At 44.3% G+C, this 18079-nt stretch overlaps 1 protein-coding gene across 1 annotated transcript in view; it reads right to left on the bottom strand.

Annotated features, from left to right (window-relative positions):
* AGBL4 (AGBL carboxypeptidase 4) overlaps positions 1-18079 on the bottom strand; it is a 1887457-nt gene that overhangs the window by 134979 nt on the left and 1734399 nt on the right. Inside the window, exon 8 of the mRNA XM_058303613.2 lies at positions 11959-12073. Coding sequence (XP_058159596.1) covers positions 11959-12073 — 115 coding nt within the window. The remainder of the gene's footprint in view (positions 1-11958; positions 12074-18079) is intronic.

Raw genomic sequence — 18079 nt, 5'->3', positions numbered from 1 at the left:
TTACTGGCAACCATTTTGAAAAGTGTTTAAACACTTGTACATGCGATATTATTTAAACCCATTTTATAAATGAGCAAATAGAGTCCAAGGTGTTTGACCTTGAGAAGGTCACTTGACAGTTACAAGGGTGTGAAGCTGGGATTCAAACCCAGGTCTTAATACCAGGATGATTCACTATGACCTTCTGAGCTCCAACCCCCTCCCCTGCTATTTGTATGATCTACTCAGTTCAGCTGCTCTTTCTGTCCTGGCCTCCTCCTCTTCTGCCCAATGGTAGAGACACACTGGTTCCAGAGAACATTATTCAAATGGCATTGTGCTTCATCCCTGTTGCAATAATAGCAGCTAGAATAACAGCAATGATCTCAATTCCCCTCTTTATGATTTCCTTTTCTTCTCCTCTAAAAGAAGACAGAGAAAAAGGCAGCTTGGTGACTCCAAACCAATCTTGCCCTGAGCACTGTGAGGCTGAGTGCTCCTGGGAGAGTGGCATTGACAAGCAGAGATGTATGGGCAACACATGCAAGTGTCCCTCAAACACAGCAGTTTTTCAGCATTACAATGAAATGGATTGGATTAAGTATATTTGTGCCAAAAGCAAAATAAATAGTTTCATTTAATGCTACTAAAAGGTTGGGATTCAATTGCCCTTGGCCTGAAGCACCTTCCAGTTCTATTGATTGGCCGGTGTCAGTGTGCCAGACAATCTGTCAACAGTCTCTGAAAAACTCTTAGGAGGTGGGGCAAGGTCCTTTGTCCCAAGCACAAGAGATAATGGTGACACACCACTCCCCATCATCACCACTGAGATATTTAAAGCATTTCCCTCACAACCTTCTTAGGTCATCATGACAAGGAGAGATCTGTGACCAGCACTGAAGAAGCAGAGAGAGGATGGATTGGAGTATAAACTTCAAAGTCCGAAAGACTTGAGTTTGAGTTCCAAATGTGCCATAAGGAGCTTTGTGACTTTTTTTTTTTACCCCCTCCCCCTTTGCAGCTTGTTTGCTGTCTGCTCTCTGTGTCCATTCCCTGTGTGTTCTTCTGTGTGTCTGTATTTATTTTATTTATTCCTCCCCAACCCCCTTGCAGCTTGCTTGTTGTTTTTGCTCTGTGTCCATTTGCTGCACACTCTTCTGTGTTTTTTACTTGCCCCCTTTTTTGGTTGCATCACCTTGCTGAGTCAGTTCTCCGTGGCACTTGCAGGACAGTGGTACTCTGTGGTGCTTGAGAGCCGGTGGCTCTCCATGGCATGCGGGCGAGCCTGCCTTCACAAGGAGGCCCTGGGACAAGGACCCAGGGCCTCCTATATGGTAGACGGGAGCCCAACTGTTTGAGACACAGCCGCTTTCTGCTTTGTGACTTTTGATAAATTCATCTGTTTTACTCAAAGGCCTAAGAGTTCTGGGAGGACAGAGACTGAATCTATTTCATTCGCTATTGAGTCTTCAGTACTAGCACAGTATCTGGTACATGGTAGACTTTCATTAAACTGTATAAATAGAGGCTCGGAAAGTTTAATTTGTCTGTAGCTCAAGAAGGGGAAGTGACAGAGGTATGATTTAAACCCAGCCTGCCCAGCTCTAAGGCCCATGTTCTTAGTCACCACTTAATTCTCTCTAAGCAGTTCTGGGACTCAGGTTCAGACACTGATAAGAGTACCGTCCCTCTTGTGAGTTATGAGGGTAGTTCCAAAAGCCTTGTTTTTAAAGTGGGGAAACTGAGTCTCAAATGGGGGGTTAGCACAAAGGGTATTTTTATGCAAATTGAAAAAAGTACGCCCCCCACCCACCAGGTTAAAACACAAATAAGTGCCCCCACTGGGTGGGCAAAGTACAAAATGATGCCACTAGCTCTGGCCAGACTTCAGATTGGAAGCAAAGCTGTGGCCCCACTGACCTCCTTCACCAGGAACCTTTGGGCAAGGCACAGACTGCACGTCCATGTGAGGAATCCATGCCCAAGATTATAGGATGAATTCATAGTAGAGCCAGGATTACCACACTGCTTTCCTGCCTCCAAAGTTCAGGAAGGCCTTTACCTTTTAGTGGAGGCCTTTCTGGCAAGATGGTAGGATGGGGGTTGAAGGTAGGAGGTGGCTCAGATCTTGCTTGGAAAGGAATTATCTTTAACTCTAAACCTGCTGGATGCTTACTCCTAGAAATAATTCTTAGTAGACAAGGAGAAGCCTTCTCCCTGCTTCCTTGCTGGGCAGATGTACTTCAGGAATCCAACCTCTCTCCTTTCTGCCTCCTGCTTAGCAGCAACAAACATGGGGATATGGGGGATTTCCAACACTGCTACTAAACAATTCTTAGAACCAGGTACCAATGGGAAGGAGCCAAGATTTCATAAAACCCAATCTCCAAATTCAGAGCTGGGAAAATTAAGGCCAATGGGGCAGAAGGGGTTTGCCAAGGTCACACAGCTACATAAGAGTAGAGTTGGGAGTTGAATCCAGAAACATTGGATTATTTTTCTCTATATAAGAACACTGATAAGAAGTAAAAAGAACCATTTTTAAAGGCCTAAGGTAGGACATTTTCTAATAGAGTATACTGGTTCTTAGAGCTAGAAATTTCTTAAGTGCAAAAGGACAAAGGAAACACAAAAAAGAAGAAAAGGCTTTTAAGTCTTCACTAGATCTGGTAGCTGGCAAGACCCTTGCCCACCTGATCCAAGGCTGAGATGTGGCTTAGATTAATGATTCTAATGTAGACTCTGGAACCACACTATCTAGATAAAACCCTGGCCTGACCACTTATTGCTACATGGCTTAACTTCGCTGTGTCTTCATACTGATCTGCAAAATGGGGATTGTACCTACCTCAGAGGGTTGTTTTGAGGAGACAATCCACATAAAATGCTTAGGGCAGTACCTAGTTAGGGACAAGGACTACACACCTGTTAGCTATAATTAAGTTTTGATCTTAGTATGGCATTCAAGTCCTTCTATAATCTAGTCCCCACTTATTTACTCCAGCTTCTCCTTATACTGCATCCCCAATCTGTAATCAGTGCAAGGCTAGCATGTTAGGCAGCCTATGAGCCAATTGGCATCCCCTCCTCTGGGCTGACACAATTCTTCCAGTCTCTATGTTTGTTAAGCCTGGGCAGGACTTGAGCCTCTGCCTCTCTCTTCGCTGGTGCCTGAGGGCAAAGCCCACACTGGCACTATAAGCTGTGGTCCTGAGCCCAGGCACCAGGCACATAAAACCACAAGGCATTCCCCAAGGATCCTGCTCATTCGGGGCTCAAACAGTGAGGCTTAGAGGCTGGGAGACTCAGGAGCATTTGGACTTTCACCTCTGGATCCTCTACTTACTACTATGGGACTTTGAGCAAATTACTTACCTTTCCATGTGCTTCAGTTTTCTTATCTGTAATATGAGGGTAATACAAGAACCTGCCTCCCAGGTTCATGAGGTGGTTGTAAGGAACCTCCTACTGCTTTCATGCCTATTGCAGAGGTGGTGGGAGAGACTCCCAGTCCTCAGGAGAAAAGAAAAAAATGTCCCTTCCTCTCTACTTCAAGAAAAAAGATGAAACTTGTCTGATTGATGAATTTGAGAAAAGGGGTGGAGTCTAGCCTAGTTCCTCCTGGAAAATCTTTTTTGGGGTCTGGTAGCCTGCAGGGAGGGGGTATTTTAGCCTCTTCTCTGCCATTTGATGTGACTTTTGAGAGCCTGCTCACTTCCTGCTCTGCCTGTGGCTGGTGGGGACATTGAATTTTGGGGTGAAGTAAAAGGAACCCCATTTGGCTGCAGATATAAGCCATTTACTTCACATTCAGTGTTTATAAATAGTAAAGCTAATTTTTTTTTTGTCATTTAAAAAAATGGCGTGAAAATGTACATTACATACAATTTGCCATTGTTGACGTTTTAGTACAGTCACAATGTTGTGCAACTAGCTCTACTATCTTGTTCCAGAACATTTTTATTATCCCTAAAGGAAAAGGCCTGTACCCATTAGGTAGTCACTCACTGTTCCCCCCTTCCCCAGGCCCTGGAAACCATTAATCTGCTCTCTGTATTTGTGGGTTTGCCAGCTCTTGTTATTTAATATAAACATGGAGTCATATAATATGTGGCCTTTTGTGTCTGGCTTCTTTCACTGAGCATAACAGTTTCAAAATTCATCCATGTGGTAGCATGTATGGGTATGCCATTCTTTTTTTATAGCAGAATAATATTCCATTATATGGATATACATACCACATTTTGTTTATTGATTGATATTTATGGATATTTATGTTGATGGACATTTGTGTAATTACCACCTTTTGGCTATTGTGAATGATACTTCTATGAACAAGTCATGTACACCTTTTTGTTTGAACACTTTCAAACAACTTTGTTTCAATACTTTCAGGTCAGAACTAATATTTGACCTCTGTCTTTCTGATCCCCGTATTTCCTTTTAAGTTGGTAGAAGTAGGATGAGTAGAAGCAAGAGTATGATCAATTACCACTCCTAAATCTCCATGGGGAAAATTATTACATGTAATTTACATACCACTTAGAACAGTATCTAGAAGCTTGTATTATTTCAATAATGTTTAGATTTATTTTTATCACTGTTGTTATTTAATATTCCTTTGACTTAGAATATGTTTCCATGTTCTTCTCCTGCTACATCCTTCAAGACTCAACTTACGCTAGCTATACCGCCCTTAGGATGTTTTCCCTGACTCCTCCACCCCAGCCCTCCTGGCTGGGTTAGGGAGTGCCTCTCAAGTGACTCCACAAACTCCTGGTATTTCCTCCACCACAGAATGTCTTCACATCTGACCGGGAACTCCTCAAGGGCAAGCATAGGGGCAAAGCTGCCTTTATAACCTCAGTGATGGTACAGTGTGCTTAGTGAATGTTTGAGGGAAGGAAGGAAATGAAGGAGGAATGCAGAAGAGAGAAAGAAGGGAGGTATTATGGATTGAACTGCATCCCCCCAAAAGGTACATTGAAATTCTAATCCCCAGTACTACAAAATGGGACCTTATTTTGAAATAGACTCATTGCAGATGGAATGAGGCTGGTTAAAATGAATTCACACTGGAATAGGGTAGACCCTTAATCCATTATGACTGGTGTCCTTATAAATTTGAACACAGACAGAGGGGAGAATGCCATGTAACGACCAAGGCAGAGAGTGCCATCGATTACCAGCAGCAAGCCCTTGCCAGAAGCCGAGAGTCAGGCAGTGGATGCTTCCCTACAGACTTTAAAGGAAACACGGTCCTTCTCACGCAGGCTACTAAAATAGCGAACCAATAGATGGATCTGGAACCTGCCAAGAAGTCCACGTGGACATCAATAGCCCACATGATGGCTGCTGGAAGACCCTCACTCCCAAGATTCTGCCATTCAGATTAAAGAATTCTTCTGGAAGCTGGGAGAAGCCCCGGATATTCCCCAAGGACTTTATCATTGGGCCTTCATGGGGGATTGATGGGTGGGGTAATCAATCAAAACAGCAAACAGCTGGAACCCCTCCCCTGCCATTAGCAAAAAGGTGGAATAATAGTTCAAAAAGGCAGGCACAGAGCCTAAGCGCTCTTGCTCTCATGCTCTCTTGCCTCTGGACCCGTTCCTGCCCTCTGTGCACCACTCTCACCATTTTTCCTCTGCCACGTGGCCACGCAAGTAAAACTTGGGCATTTATAATCTATAATGGGGAATTGTAGCCTGTAAATCAGCCCGCTTTACCATTTTTCAACCCCTTCCTCTCTGCCTGGAACCCCTGATCTGTTATCTTCTCCCATTTCTCTTCCCTTCCTACCTGAATAAACTATTGCCCTAACTCACCTGACGTGCTCTTGAAATTCATTTCTGCAGCATAGTCAAGAACCTAAATAAAATCCGTAACACTTCCAATACCTTTATTAGGACCTCTAGCCACCAGAACCATGAGATAATAAATTCCTGTTGCTTTAAGCCACCCAGTTTGTGGTGTTTTGTTACAGCAGCCCTAGGAATCTAAGACAGGAAGGAAGCAACAATTTAATTGAAAAGTTTATTAAGCAAAGGCAGAATGCCAACGAAGGCACAGATAGACCCTGAGAAGGCCAGAAGATAGGACAGAGTAGGGATGAAGAGGAGAAAGGCAAGGTGGACAGTGGGAGATGAAGTGGAGAAGGCCTTGAATTGCAAGCTACAGAGCTTAGGGCAATGGGGAGCCACTGAAGGAATTTACACAGAGAACTGACACTATTCAAGCTGTGGTTTAGGAACTAAAACCAGAAATGATGAAGTTCTTGATTCTTTCACATTGTTTTGCTCTTCCAGACTCCCTAGCCACTAACTCTGGGTTACTGTTTCCTCAGAGGCCTATCTTCACCATAGAATCAATTATTAAAATCAACTTTCTCTCAACTCTAACTTTGAAATGCTATTCAGCTGCTTGCAGGGACAGAGATGGGGAGCTGCCTCTACAGACATCTAGCCATCTGGCCTTTTCTGCGGAACCTGGCTGGGAAGCTCATTTGAATAATTGGTTTTGGCGGTGTGCACTTGTGGGTTAGACACCTGATTAGACTGCCAGTCCCGATGTCCTTTCAGCCTCCATAGAAACATCATTCAGGTTACATAAAGCAGAACAGTCACTGGGAGGTAAGGGTCTGTCTGGCCCCTCCTGTCACTCGTGCTTCATTTGGACTAGAAGGCCAGAGACCCCATTCTAGTGCCATCTCTGTGCTTCACTGTGTGACCTTGAGCTAATTACTTAGGCTCTCTGTGGTATGGTCTCTTCTTTGATCAAAGAGGGAGAGTCATTCCTGCCCTGCCGATGCCACGGGCTTTTTGTAAGGCTCTAAAAGAAGAGGGGGTAGTGATGACTTAGCAGAAATGCAATTGGAAGTGAAGATTTAGATTGAGGTGAACTCAATGTCAGGCTGCTGTATGCATGTGGGCTGTATCCAGAATAGTTTCAGAATAAGGTTTGTGTTGACCCCTTCCTAATCCTACTCCATCTAGCTCTATGACCTTGAGGGAGTTACCTAATCATGTTTGCCTCAGCTTCCTCATCTGTTAATGAGAATAATAGTGGCATTGTTGTAAGCATTAAATGAAACAACACATTCAAAATACCTAGATTACTGCCAGGCTCAGAATGTTCAATAGATGTTAACTGTCATCATCATCACCATCATTGTTATCATCGTCATTATCACAAGTGCTTAGTCCTGGATACCGTGCTTCAAAAATAGATGACAACAAACATCTAGAGAATGTTCAGAGGACATCAAAGAGGACAGGTGGTGGAATGGAACTCAAAGTACATGTGCAAGGTTGGAAGGCTTGGGGATGTTCACCCTAGAGAATAGGAATTGGTGGTGGTTGGAGTGAGTGATGAGTGAGGACTGTTGGGGATACATAATCTTTAAACAACTGAAGAATTACCATATAAAAGATGGATTGGACCCAAGTAATCTGCAGAGGTCATAAGCCAAGTTATAGGTTTCAGATTTAGCCTGAGTATAAAACACTCCTAACAGTCAGAGCTGGCATCAGTGGAGCACGGTGCTTTCCACCCATGCTTGGAGGTGTACAAGCAAATGTGGCCAGCCATCACTCAAGGATTTTGCTGAGGGGATTCCTGCCCTGAGTGGGGCACTGGATTAGGTGTCTCTGAGCTCCCATCCCACTCCAAGACTCAATGTGGCAGAGGCACCATGACTGGTGTGGGGAAGGAGATTTCAGGTGAGAAGGGGTTGACAGATCTCCCAGTAAGATCATTTTTGCATTTGGTCTTTGTTTTCTGTTTCTAGCCTGATGAAAAATGTGTAATTTTTATGCTGTCATAGAAGAAACAGAACATTGACATGGATTTTACATTTTACTAGTTGATTTTATGTTCATTCTATTTTGGACAGTTTAAAATATTTCCTCCTCTGGGATGTCAAGGTGGGAGGGGTAGGCCAGTTATAATATCATTGCATGTATGTGTGTGCGTGTGTGTATGATGGAAACACCTCCCTAGGTGTTTCACCCTCTGCTACACTTAATGATATTTTGCTGTCCAAATCCTTCATCTTTCTTCTATGCCCAGTGAACTCCTACACATTCTGCATTCTTAAAATACCCTCCCTCCATTACCTATAGTTAGAAGGAAGCACTGGCTGCTTTCAGGACACAGTGTAGCATAAACCTGCTCTGACCCTTCCTGTCTGGAGGACACAGGGCAAGTTTATTGGTGCCGCTGTGCCTTAATTTCCTTCTTTATTAAAAAATGGGGCTATAATACTACCTCTGTCATTGTGAAGATTAAATGAGATAATGCATATAATGTTCAGTTAGTAGGCACTTAGTAATCATTAGCTATTGTTATATCTCTAGACCTCCAAAGCTTCACACACACACAGCTCTAGTACAAATATTAGGCTTCTAGTTGGTTGCCTCTGATTACCTTCTGCTTCCCCAAGACGCAGCACAGGGCCTGGTACCCAGCAGGCTCTCAACAAACTTCAGTGAAATTGGATGTACTGCACCAAAGCATCCTTTGCTACCTGAAGAGCACCAGGTCCAAGAAACATACTGATAGTGGGAGTCTGCACAGAGTAACAGAATCTATTTCTGCCATGGGCTCTGCAGTGCTGTGCTATAAAGCACAATCGTTCCTGTACCACCCATAGAAGTCTGCTTCTCTCTTCCACCTCCACACTCCCCAAAAGCACGGAGGTTTTCTGAAGATGAGAAATTTCACAGCATCCTGCTATCTTTTGGGTAACTGTGTATTTTATGATGACTAATAGGCAATTACTATGGTAATATTGCAATTCAGCATGTGTGAGGTTTGGGAAATGAGAAATTATGGGTAACTACTTTGGACTCATTTCTATGGTAACAAAAAGTAATTGTCATTAAATACCAGTTATACTGAGGCTGTACCTGGTAATTATAGATTTTTATGCCCAGAAACATAAATAAAACCAATAAATTTATTCAAAGGTCTATGACTGTTTACTTATACATGGCTCTATGGAATACACAATGACAAGCACCTAATTAAGAAATGCAAACCCAACACAGAGATTCATATTGTCATATGGAGATGGAGAGTCTGTTTTTCAAAGGCAAAGCAACTTGCAGAAGGAAACACAGAGGGGTACAGGTGGGGGTGGGGCTGTCTTCTCTGCACAGGAAATGATGGAGGAGGAGGTGGCAAAGAATGTGTAAATGCTGCAACACAACATGTGTGGGCAGCCATGCCTACTGCAAGACACTAAGAATTACCAATCAATTCTAGACTGACTCAGTCCATCATCCTCCCACCCCAAGGGCTTTCCAACTAAGAGTCTCCTTTTTGGCTCTGCAATAACCAAAATTAGAGTACTCATCCCTTAAGATCCCTCGGCTCCAGATTTTCCCAGAACTCTTTGAAGGACATATTCACATTGTGAAGTCGGGAGTCATACCATTACTGATGGAGCCTCTCCCCAATGCTTCTACTAAATAATAGAAGATGACTTCACCTCATTTTTCTCTTCTAAAAGGGCAGGAGGGAAACTGAGGCCAGGGGGAAAGAAATGTCCTAGGACAAACAAGAAGGCTCAGAAGCATGGGGAAAGTTAGACTGATACTATTCGGCTTCACCTATAGTGTGTGAGGCAAGGGCAGTATTTGGGAATGGGGAGACTCCTTGGATGCACCCTGTTACCTTGAATGTGGCTCTTCACCTTCTCTGCCTCAGTTTCCCCTTTGCTAAAACTGGCCTTCCTTTCTCAAAGTGTTGTTTTAATGTTCAAATTACGTTTTTACATGACCTTAAAAGTATAATTTCCTGTACAATAACAAAATGTTACTTTGAATCCAGAGTCTGTTAAATCCTAACAGTAGTATACCAGAGTTTGCCTGTTGGTATTCATGTCACAACATCATAAGATGAAAACACTCAGGGTTAGAAGGCCACATAGATAAAGGGCTGGGGGCCTAAAATATCTAATGATTGTTACTTATACTGGGGAATGTAGCTTTGTGTAATAGCACAATTGCTAAAGTGCTGCAGTTTAGTTCATTTATTTATCTAGAAAATGTATTTCTATCTATATCTATCTATCTATCTATCTATCTATCTATCTATCTATCTATCTATCTATCTATCTATCTGCCAGCCTTTGTAGCTATAGAGGAGAACAAGGTAGACAAAGTCTTGACTTCAGGGAGTTTACAGTCTTGAGGTGAGATGTTGTTAAACAAATTGTTACATAAATAAATTCGTGATTCTAAATTGGGGCAAGGTTTATGAAAGGATGGTACAGAGTACTATGAGGGTATTGTGGGAGACCTACTTTATATTGGGAAAGCCTTTTTGTTAAGTAAATTAAACCTCAGACCTGAACTTTTTTAAAAAAGGCCAATATAACTGGAGTGTAGTAAGTGAGAAAGAGTATACAGTTGCCCACATCTTTACTATATACTGTAATATAATTATCTATTGTTACATCATCTAATATGACAGTTATAGATAGTTGCTATAAAGTACATTATGTTTGTTATATATTGTTGCTATAAACTTTTGTAATTAAACAGAAATGTTAATATAAATCAAATGGTCTTTCCACCACCATTATCTCTAACAGTGAATTTGTCCAGGGAAGGTTGGAAAGGCATTGCTCTTAGGCCTGTAGCAAGCCATAAAACCTGCAAATGCTAATGAACCATCACTTTAGCCAATTAAGAGGGAGCAAAACTGTCTTTAATTAAGCCTTCATGCATCCCATGGGTTCTCTTTAATTCATACTCAAGGGTATCAGGAAACCCCTCTGGACCCAATTGCAGTGCTCTTGGAAAGTAGTAAACCAACTCCGTGTAAAATGGGCCCAGCTGAGAGTCAGGAAATCTGGGTGCTGGTCGGAGTTCTGCCACTGACCTTGGGCAAGCATATCTCATTTTTGGGCTTCTATTTCTTTATTGATAAAGTCATCCTTTTCATTTACTCATATTCGTCAAGTATTTTCTGAGCCTCTATTATGTACTGATCCCTGCTGCTAGGTTCTGGGGACACAAAGGCCATTAAGACTCAGCCCCTGAAATCTGATGACTCGAAGTCCAGGGGGCTTCATGCAATGGGATGACTTATTCAATAGCTAGATTTGTGAGAGTTCAGAGAAGGGAGTAGTCAACCCCCTATGTTTGGGGGCTTGCAGAACATTTTCTACAAGGGACACAAGCTGAGTTTTAAAGAAGGGTTAGTGATATGGGGAAAGGATGAGTTGATTCTGGACAGAGGGCAGCCTGCATGAAGGTGAGGCAGCGTGAACCAGCATGAGCAAGGCTTCTCTCAGAGTGACTAAAACAAGGGGAGGTTGAGAGTGGAGGCAGGCACCAGGTCACACAGAGCCTGTGTGATTGAAAGGGCAGTGGAATTTTAAGCTGTAACTTGTGGTGCTAAGCCAGAATAAAGAGAGCTCAAGATATGAGTGCATGAGTGAGCGTGGGGCTAGCTGGTATGCCCACACCAAAGGAAAATGCTGAGTTGGGATGCCACTCTCCTTTATTAACAATCTCCAAGAAAAAAAAAAAACTAGAAACAAAACAGTAATTATTATAACCACCATATGGTATTCTACAGAACACCTTCATCCCCACCATTTCTTTTGATTTGTATAACTGCCCTGCCAGTCAAGTAATTATTGTCCCCATTATGCAAGAGAAACTGAGCATCAGGGAGAAACGGTGGCTTTCCCCAAGGTTATACAGAAAGTAGGTGCCAAAACTGATACAAGGTCTCCTGACTCCTGTCCCAGCAAGCTGTCCAGAAAACCCAAGCAAATGACTTCAAGTGACTGTATTTGAAATAACCAAGGTTCATCAGTCACATCATCAAGTAGGAAGTTGACACTTCCTCTAATATACTCAAAGGTAGTCTGAAATTCTTCTAAAAAACTATAATCCCTTCTTGCTTTCCTACTGACATCCTATGCCTGTGAGCTTCCAAGCATCCTCCCCAGACTCTCACCTGTAATTGCCCAGGTAGACTCCATCAGGGTTGAGCATTGGTGCAATCTTGAAGACCAGGTGTTCCCGTAGGACACGGGCAATAGGATGCTGGCTCACAAGGAAGTCAATAATCCCTTGGGAAAGAGAAACATCTGTATTAACCTCAAAGTGTTTCAAAGAGGGAGCATATTTTTCTCAGCTCAGAAGATAGTCAGAGTATAATCGGTGATTTCTGGCCTGTTTTGCTGTTCTCCACTGTGGGTGTGTGGATGTGGAGTAGGTGTTACCCAGTGAATATTTTTGAATATTTTGTGAATCTCTGCTTCCATGAGACAGACAGTTAAAGACATCATATCGAAGTCCATAGGCAGAAGGGAAACAGTGTTTCCTGCTAGAGACAACAGAAGGGGCTTCCAAGAAAAGATGACATTTGAGCAGTGACTCTGAGTTTAGACAGAAAGAAATGGAGAGAGGCAGGATAAGGCTGAACAGTATTAGAGATTCTTTCTAATGGACGCACCATTAGCCAAACATTGACAAGAGGCTTTAGGGATCTAAATCCTCATGTTGCACATGGAGACACCAGGAAGCAGAGAGGAAAAGAGATTGGTCAAAGTCACATGAAGAGAGGAAGATTTTTTCAATGCCCCCAACTTCTGCTCCTTTTTCCTCATTGAGGACCCTCTGTTTCCATGCACCAACACTATCTACTTCTTACTGGAATCAACCAACACTATCTCACCTTCCAGTCACTAAAATTAGAAAGTTGAATTCTCCCTGACTTCTCTCCCATAGTCAAGCAGTCCCCATGTCCAGTCAATTCTTTCTTCCTTGAATCCAGCAAAACTGTCCCTCATCTCCACCCTTGTGCCTCTTTTCTAATCCAGGCCACCATCATGTTTGGCCTGAATGACAGCAGCCATCTCTTAATTGTGCCCTCATCACTGCAGCCAGAACAGTCTTTCTAAGAGCAGACCTGACCCTATCCCTCCTCTCCATGATGACCTTCTGGCGATGGCCACATCTGTCTACAAGGGAGGGCATGAGGAAACAAACAACTCTTGTCCCTTTTTTCACATTTCTACTTCTTCATTGGAGGCCTGAAAAATATGGGCAAAATGGCATTTTGGCATTCTTGAAATGATTATAATGCCAGAAAGTGATAGGAGAGTACAAAATGTTCCCAAAATGCAGAGAGGGAACTACTTTCCTACTGGAGAGATTAAGAAAGGCTTCAAGGAATAGGAAGCTTTTGAGCTGGGCCCTGAAAGGTAGGTAGATATTGACAGAGATGGGGAAAAGGCAGCAGGGTAGATAACAACGATCTTTGTGCCCAGAAGCAGGCACGGAGCTCTTGGAATGACAAATCACTCCAGAGTATGTTCCAAAGCCACTATGACCAGTGAGGGACATCTCAGGCTTTTTATTAGGCTAGGACTGAGAATCCATCAGCAGCTGAAAACCTGTTGGACATCATTTACTTCTCGGTAGACGCGGCAGTGGACCAGATGCCCTAATTTATTTCTTGGTCCTCCTATTAAAGCCACAGTTTGCCAGTAAACAGGCAGGGTAATGATGCCAGGCGCCCTTGTTAGGGGCTAATAATTGTTTAATCTGTCCACTAATTGACCTCAGCTCCCGGGGCAGTCCTCCATCAAGGAGCCAGCCTGAGCTCAGGGCCTGGCCATGCTGCCTCCGAGAGTAGGCTTTTGGAAATGGAGTAGCTCATTGTGATCCATCCTCCTTCACAGATGAGCAGATTAATTGCACTGCCAATTTGTCAGCTAATAAAAGGATGAGAAAAAACAAAGCCAGAGCAGAGGCTGCTCTGCCTAGAGTTCTCTCTCCCAAGGTAGGTGTGTGGGGCTGGGAGACTCATCTCTCCACTTGAGGTCAGATACTATTCAACAGGAATCATTCCCATTGATCAGGATATTGAGAGAAGACCTTTCACTTTTTTGGGAGGGATGGGGGAAGAGTAGAAGTAGGTTGAGAGGAGTGTGAGTAGAAATGTTGGAGAAAGTACAAGAAGAAAGAAAATGCCATCCCTGGCCATGAATTAAAAAAAAACATTGCATAGACGGAAAAAGCAGTAAAGAGTATGGGCTTGGAGACCTGAATTCAGATGCTAACCAGGCTATGAGCTCCAAGATGGCACAGACAGGTCTACTTTGTTTGCCAATATGTTCCCAGTGCCTAGTTCAATCTTGGCAAAGGCAAAGTTCTCAAAAGATGGGTCTGTGATGGGCACTGTACATGCATTAGCTGAATTGACTTGTAATTCTATTGACTCCATTTTGCAGATTGGGAAACCAAGTCAGGGTGATGATGTCAGGTGCTCAGTGTCTCACAGCAAGCAAGGGGCCTATGTAGGATTAAGACCCAGATCTGCTGGCTTCAAAGCTGCCTTGGTTTTCCAGTAAACCAAGAAAAGAAGAGCCAGGAGTCTATTTGCTTATGATTTGCAGAATATCCATATGCCAACCCAATTTTTTCTCTGAAGGGTTCTGTGAATGGTTTATTGTTTCTGTTCCTTGCTAAGAGGCAGCACACACCCTAGTGCGGAGAGTACAAGCTTTGAAGTAAGGCAGTCTAGAGTTTGGTTCATGTGGCAGCAGCTACTCTAGACCTTTCACTAGCCTGGCACTAGGCCTCTGTCTGCCCTCAGCCAAGCATAAGGACCCCGAATTATGGTATTACAGGGAGCTTGGCCCTGAAGAGCCTGAAGTTCACAGAGTCTAAGTCCTCACTTCCACCTTTGACTCTGCCCATTTCACAGATGAAGAGATGGAGGCCCAGGGAAATAAAAGTCTTCATCACAAATTTTTAGTAGGTCTAGTGTTAACACTTGCATAAGGCAGGGCTGTTGGGGATAGAGAGAGAAGAGAAGAAGGAGGAAAGGTAATGAATTGAGGTGGGAAGAAAGCACAGAGGCGAGGAAGAGGGGGCAAAGGTCACCACTCCACACTGAAGGGAAATATTAGGTTGTGCTTTGTGCCGCTGGCTGGTGGTGCTGTGGTTGTGAGTGCTTGGTGTGCGTGTGTGCACTTCTCCTTCCCCTCTTCACTCCAGCAAAACAACCCTGAGGAGTGAACGCCCTGAGGAGAAGGCTGTGCTCTTCTCTCCGTGGGTCTTGAGCCTGGTAGGCACTTTGCCACAGAGCAGCAGGCTCGGTAGAGCAGCAGGCTCGGTGGAGCGGCAGGCTGGGAGGCAGGAGACCTGGCATCTAGTCCCCACCCCCCGCTAACTTGCCACTAACTTGAACAGGTGATGTTCAGTGAGTCCCTTGACTTTTCTGAAAAGTAGGGCAAAGAGCTTCCCAGCAACCTTGTGGAATTACCGGGGAAGACCAGAGTTGCAGAGCGGAAAGTGAACACGGGTTGGCACCTGTGTGTCCTGACGGTGCACCAAGCACTGACATATGTTATCGCCTGTAATCCTTTCAACTACTCCTTGAGGAGGATTCTGTTGCTCTCATTTCCAGATGAGGAAACAGGGGCTCTCAGAAATGAGGATTTCCCTGAGGCCCCTCCAAGCTACTCAGTAGAAATGATAGGACTCAAATTCAGGTCTGTCTACCTCCAAAGCCTTACCTATTTCCACGGCTCCATGCCACCCTCCAGCGGGTGGTGTGTCTGGCCCACAGGAGCAATTTTAAATTTCGGCTTAATTCAATTACAAAGGGTCTGAAGAGGACAAAGTTCTCTGCAGATGGAAGTTTTCAAAGCAAGATGTCCCAACAACTCCAAGAAGTGTCAGCGAAAGATCATCTACTCGGCCAGGAGACAGAGACTTGGGTCCCAATCTTGGCCAAGCTTCTAACTTGCAATATGATCTTCCCAGTGTATAAATGAGCAAGGTTCAACAAAAGGCCTTCTCTCAAGAAGGTGGCAAGGAAAAGTGGGTGGAATATACTATTATTGGAGTCACCAACCTGTGTTAGTGTTCACTGTGAGGATTAGAGGAAACATATATAAAGCACCTGACAGAAGACCTGGCTCATATAGTGCCTGTTCATTCCCCTAATACTAACACCTATTTATTTATTTTTATTTTTTAATTTTTTAAAGGTTTTTAAAAATTTATCTCTCCCTTCCCCGCCCCCCCCCCAGTTGTCTGCTCTCTGTGTCCATTCTCTGTGTGTTCTTCTGTGTCTGCTTGTATTCTTGTCAGTGGCACCAGGAATCTGTCTCTTTTTTTTTGCATCATCTTGCTGCGTCAGCTTTCTGTGTGTGCAGTGCCACTCCTGGACAGGCTGCACTTTTTTCACACTGGGTGGCACTCCTTACAGCAGCACTCCTTGCACGTGGGGCTCCCCTATGCGGGGGACACCCCTGGGTGGCAGGGTAGTCCTTGCCCATATGAGCACTGTGCGTGGGCCAGCTCACCACATGGGTCAGGAGGCCCTGGGTTTGAACCCTGGACCTCCCATGTGGTAGGCAGATGCCCTATCCGTTAAGTCAAATCCACTTCCTATAATACTAACACCTATTTAGTGCTAACTGTATTCTAGGCACCATTCTAAATGTTTCATCTTCACATTTAATCTTCACAACAACCCTATGAGGTAGAATTCCTACTATTATTTTCCTTTCCAGATAAAGCATCTGAGGCACAGGAAAGTTATGTAACTTTCCAAGGTCATACTGTTAATAGGTGGAAGAGCTGGGCTTTCATTTGAGGAAGTCTAGCTTGAGAGATAGTGCTCTCACACACTCTGCTGCAGGGCAACATAGGGAGTTCCTTTGGCCTCTAATGTTGAAGCTGGGGGAAGAGAATAGTTTAGCCTCACAGAGGCCACGAGTGGGGTTTGAAGCAGCAGAAGGTCACTGGGAGTCAGCTGTCCCACAGCCAAGCAGAGCTTGGAGGAAATCAAAGTCCTGCCACCTCTTAAGCCCTGCCTTCCAGAGAGCTGCAATGACATGACTTCACTCTGTTCCCAGAAGCAGGTGCGTCAGCAGCTCGGCGGCGAGAACTGTGGTCCCAGCCAGATGGGGATGGCCAGCCCCCACATGTCTGCTCACTGTTCAAGGTCACTGAGCCAGTATTGGGGAAGAATGAACAGAACCAAAGGTATCTCAGCCACTCCTGCCATTCCCCAGAACAGGGTGGGTACAGGGAGGAGAAGCAAACTGAGGGCTATGACTGTGGTCTGTGATCTGGGCCTGTTCCCAGGTGACTGAGGGGCCCTCAGGCAAGTCTGTGTCTCATCCCCTTATTCACAAAGTGGGGAATGATGCCTGTTTTAAGCTGCCTCCAGTAGGGGTGAATTGTGTGTCTCAAGATCAGTTATGGAGTTAGAGAGTGTATTGGAAGGATGGGTCTCAGGGCCACACCTGTCATGAATTAGCTGTGTGACCTTGCATAACCACTTGACTCCCTCCAGCCTCAACATTCTCATCCATAAAATGTGGGTAACAATATATATCAATTGTTGTGGGGTGATCAGAGTTCTGTGTTCTTCCAGACACTGAACTTTTGCCTCTAGCATTTTCTATCCTTGATTGGAGCAGGGGAGCGTGTACATGCTTGGGATTTCGCCAGACCCAGGTTCAAAGCCCCCTCTGTCATATACTGACTGCATGACCTTGAGGCTCATCTTTCTGAATCTTGACTTCAGCATGCCTGAGCTAATATAGCATATGTTCCTCACAGCAGCCCCATGAGATGAGCAAGATAATCTCTGTTTACAGATGTGGAAAATGACTCTGGGAGAACTAGCCCTAGGCCTCAAATAGCTCAGAGTTTAAAAGAGGAGAAACAAATATAAATGAAATATATAACTAATGAGGGCAGTAAGATGGTCATCATGCACTCTGATGGTCATTTAATACCTAGAGGACATAGACATAAAGCAGGGGGCTGGAGGGAGTAGGCCAGAGGAGGCGGAGAGGAAAGGGCACTTGAAGTGAGCCTTGGGAGATGGGAGGTGTTTGCCAGGCCCCCTAGGCAGAGGAAGCAGCAGGTGGTTGGGAGAAGCCTGCCCATTCCAGCTTGGGTGGTTAGAAATGGGCTGTAATGAGACTGAAGCAGAGAACCTGAGAGAGCCAGATCATGGAGGGCTGTGAATGTCATGCCAAGGAGCTTCGCATTTATCTTGAGAAGGTAGTGGGCAGGCATTGGAAGGTTTTGCCAAGGAG

Source organism: Dasypus novemcinctus, chromosome 9 (assembly GCF_030445035.2).
Source record: "Dasypus novemcinctus isolate mDasNov1 chromosome 9, mDasNov1.1.hap2, whole genome shotgun sequence".
In the NCBI taxonomy this organism is placed as follows: Eukaryota; Metazoa; Chordata; class Mammalia; order Cingulata; family Dasypodidae; genus Dasypus; species Dasypus novemcinctus.
This window is presented reverse-complemented; position numbering and strand designations above follow the sequence as displayed.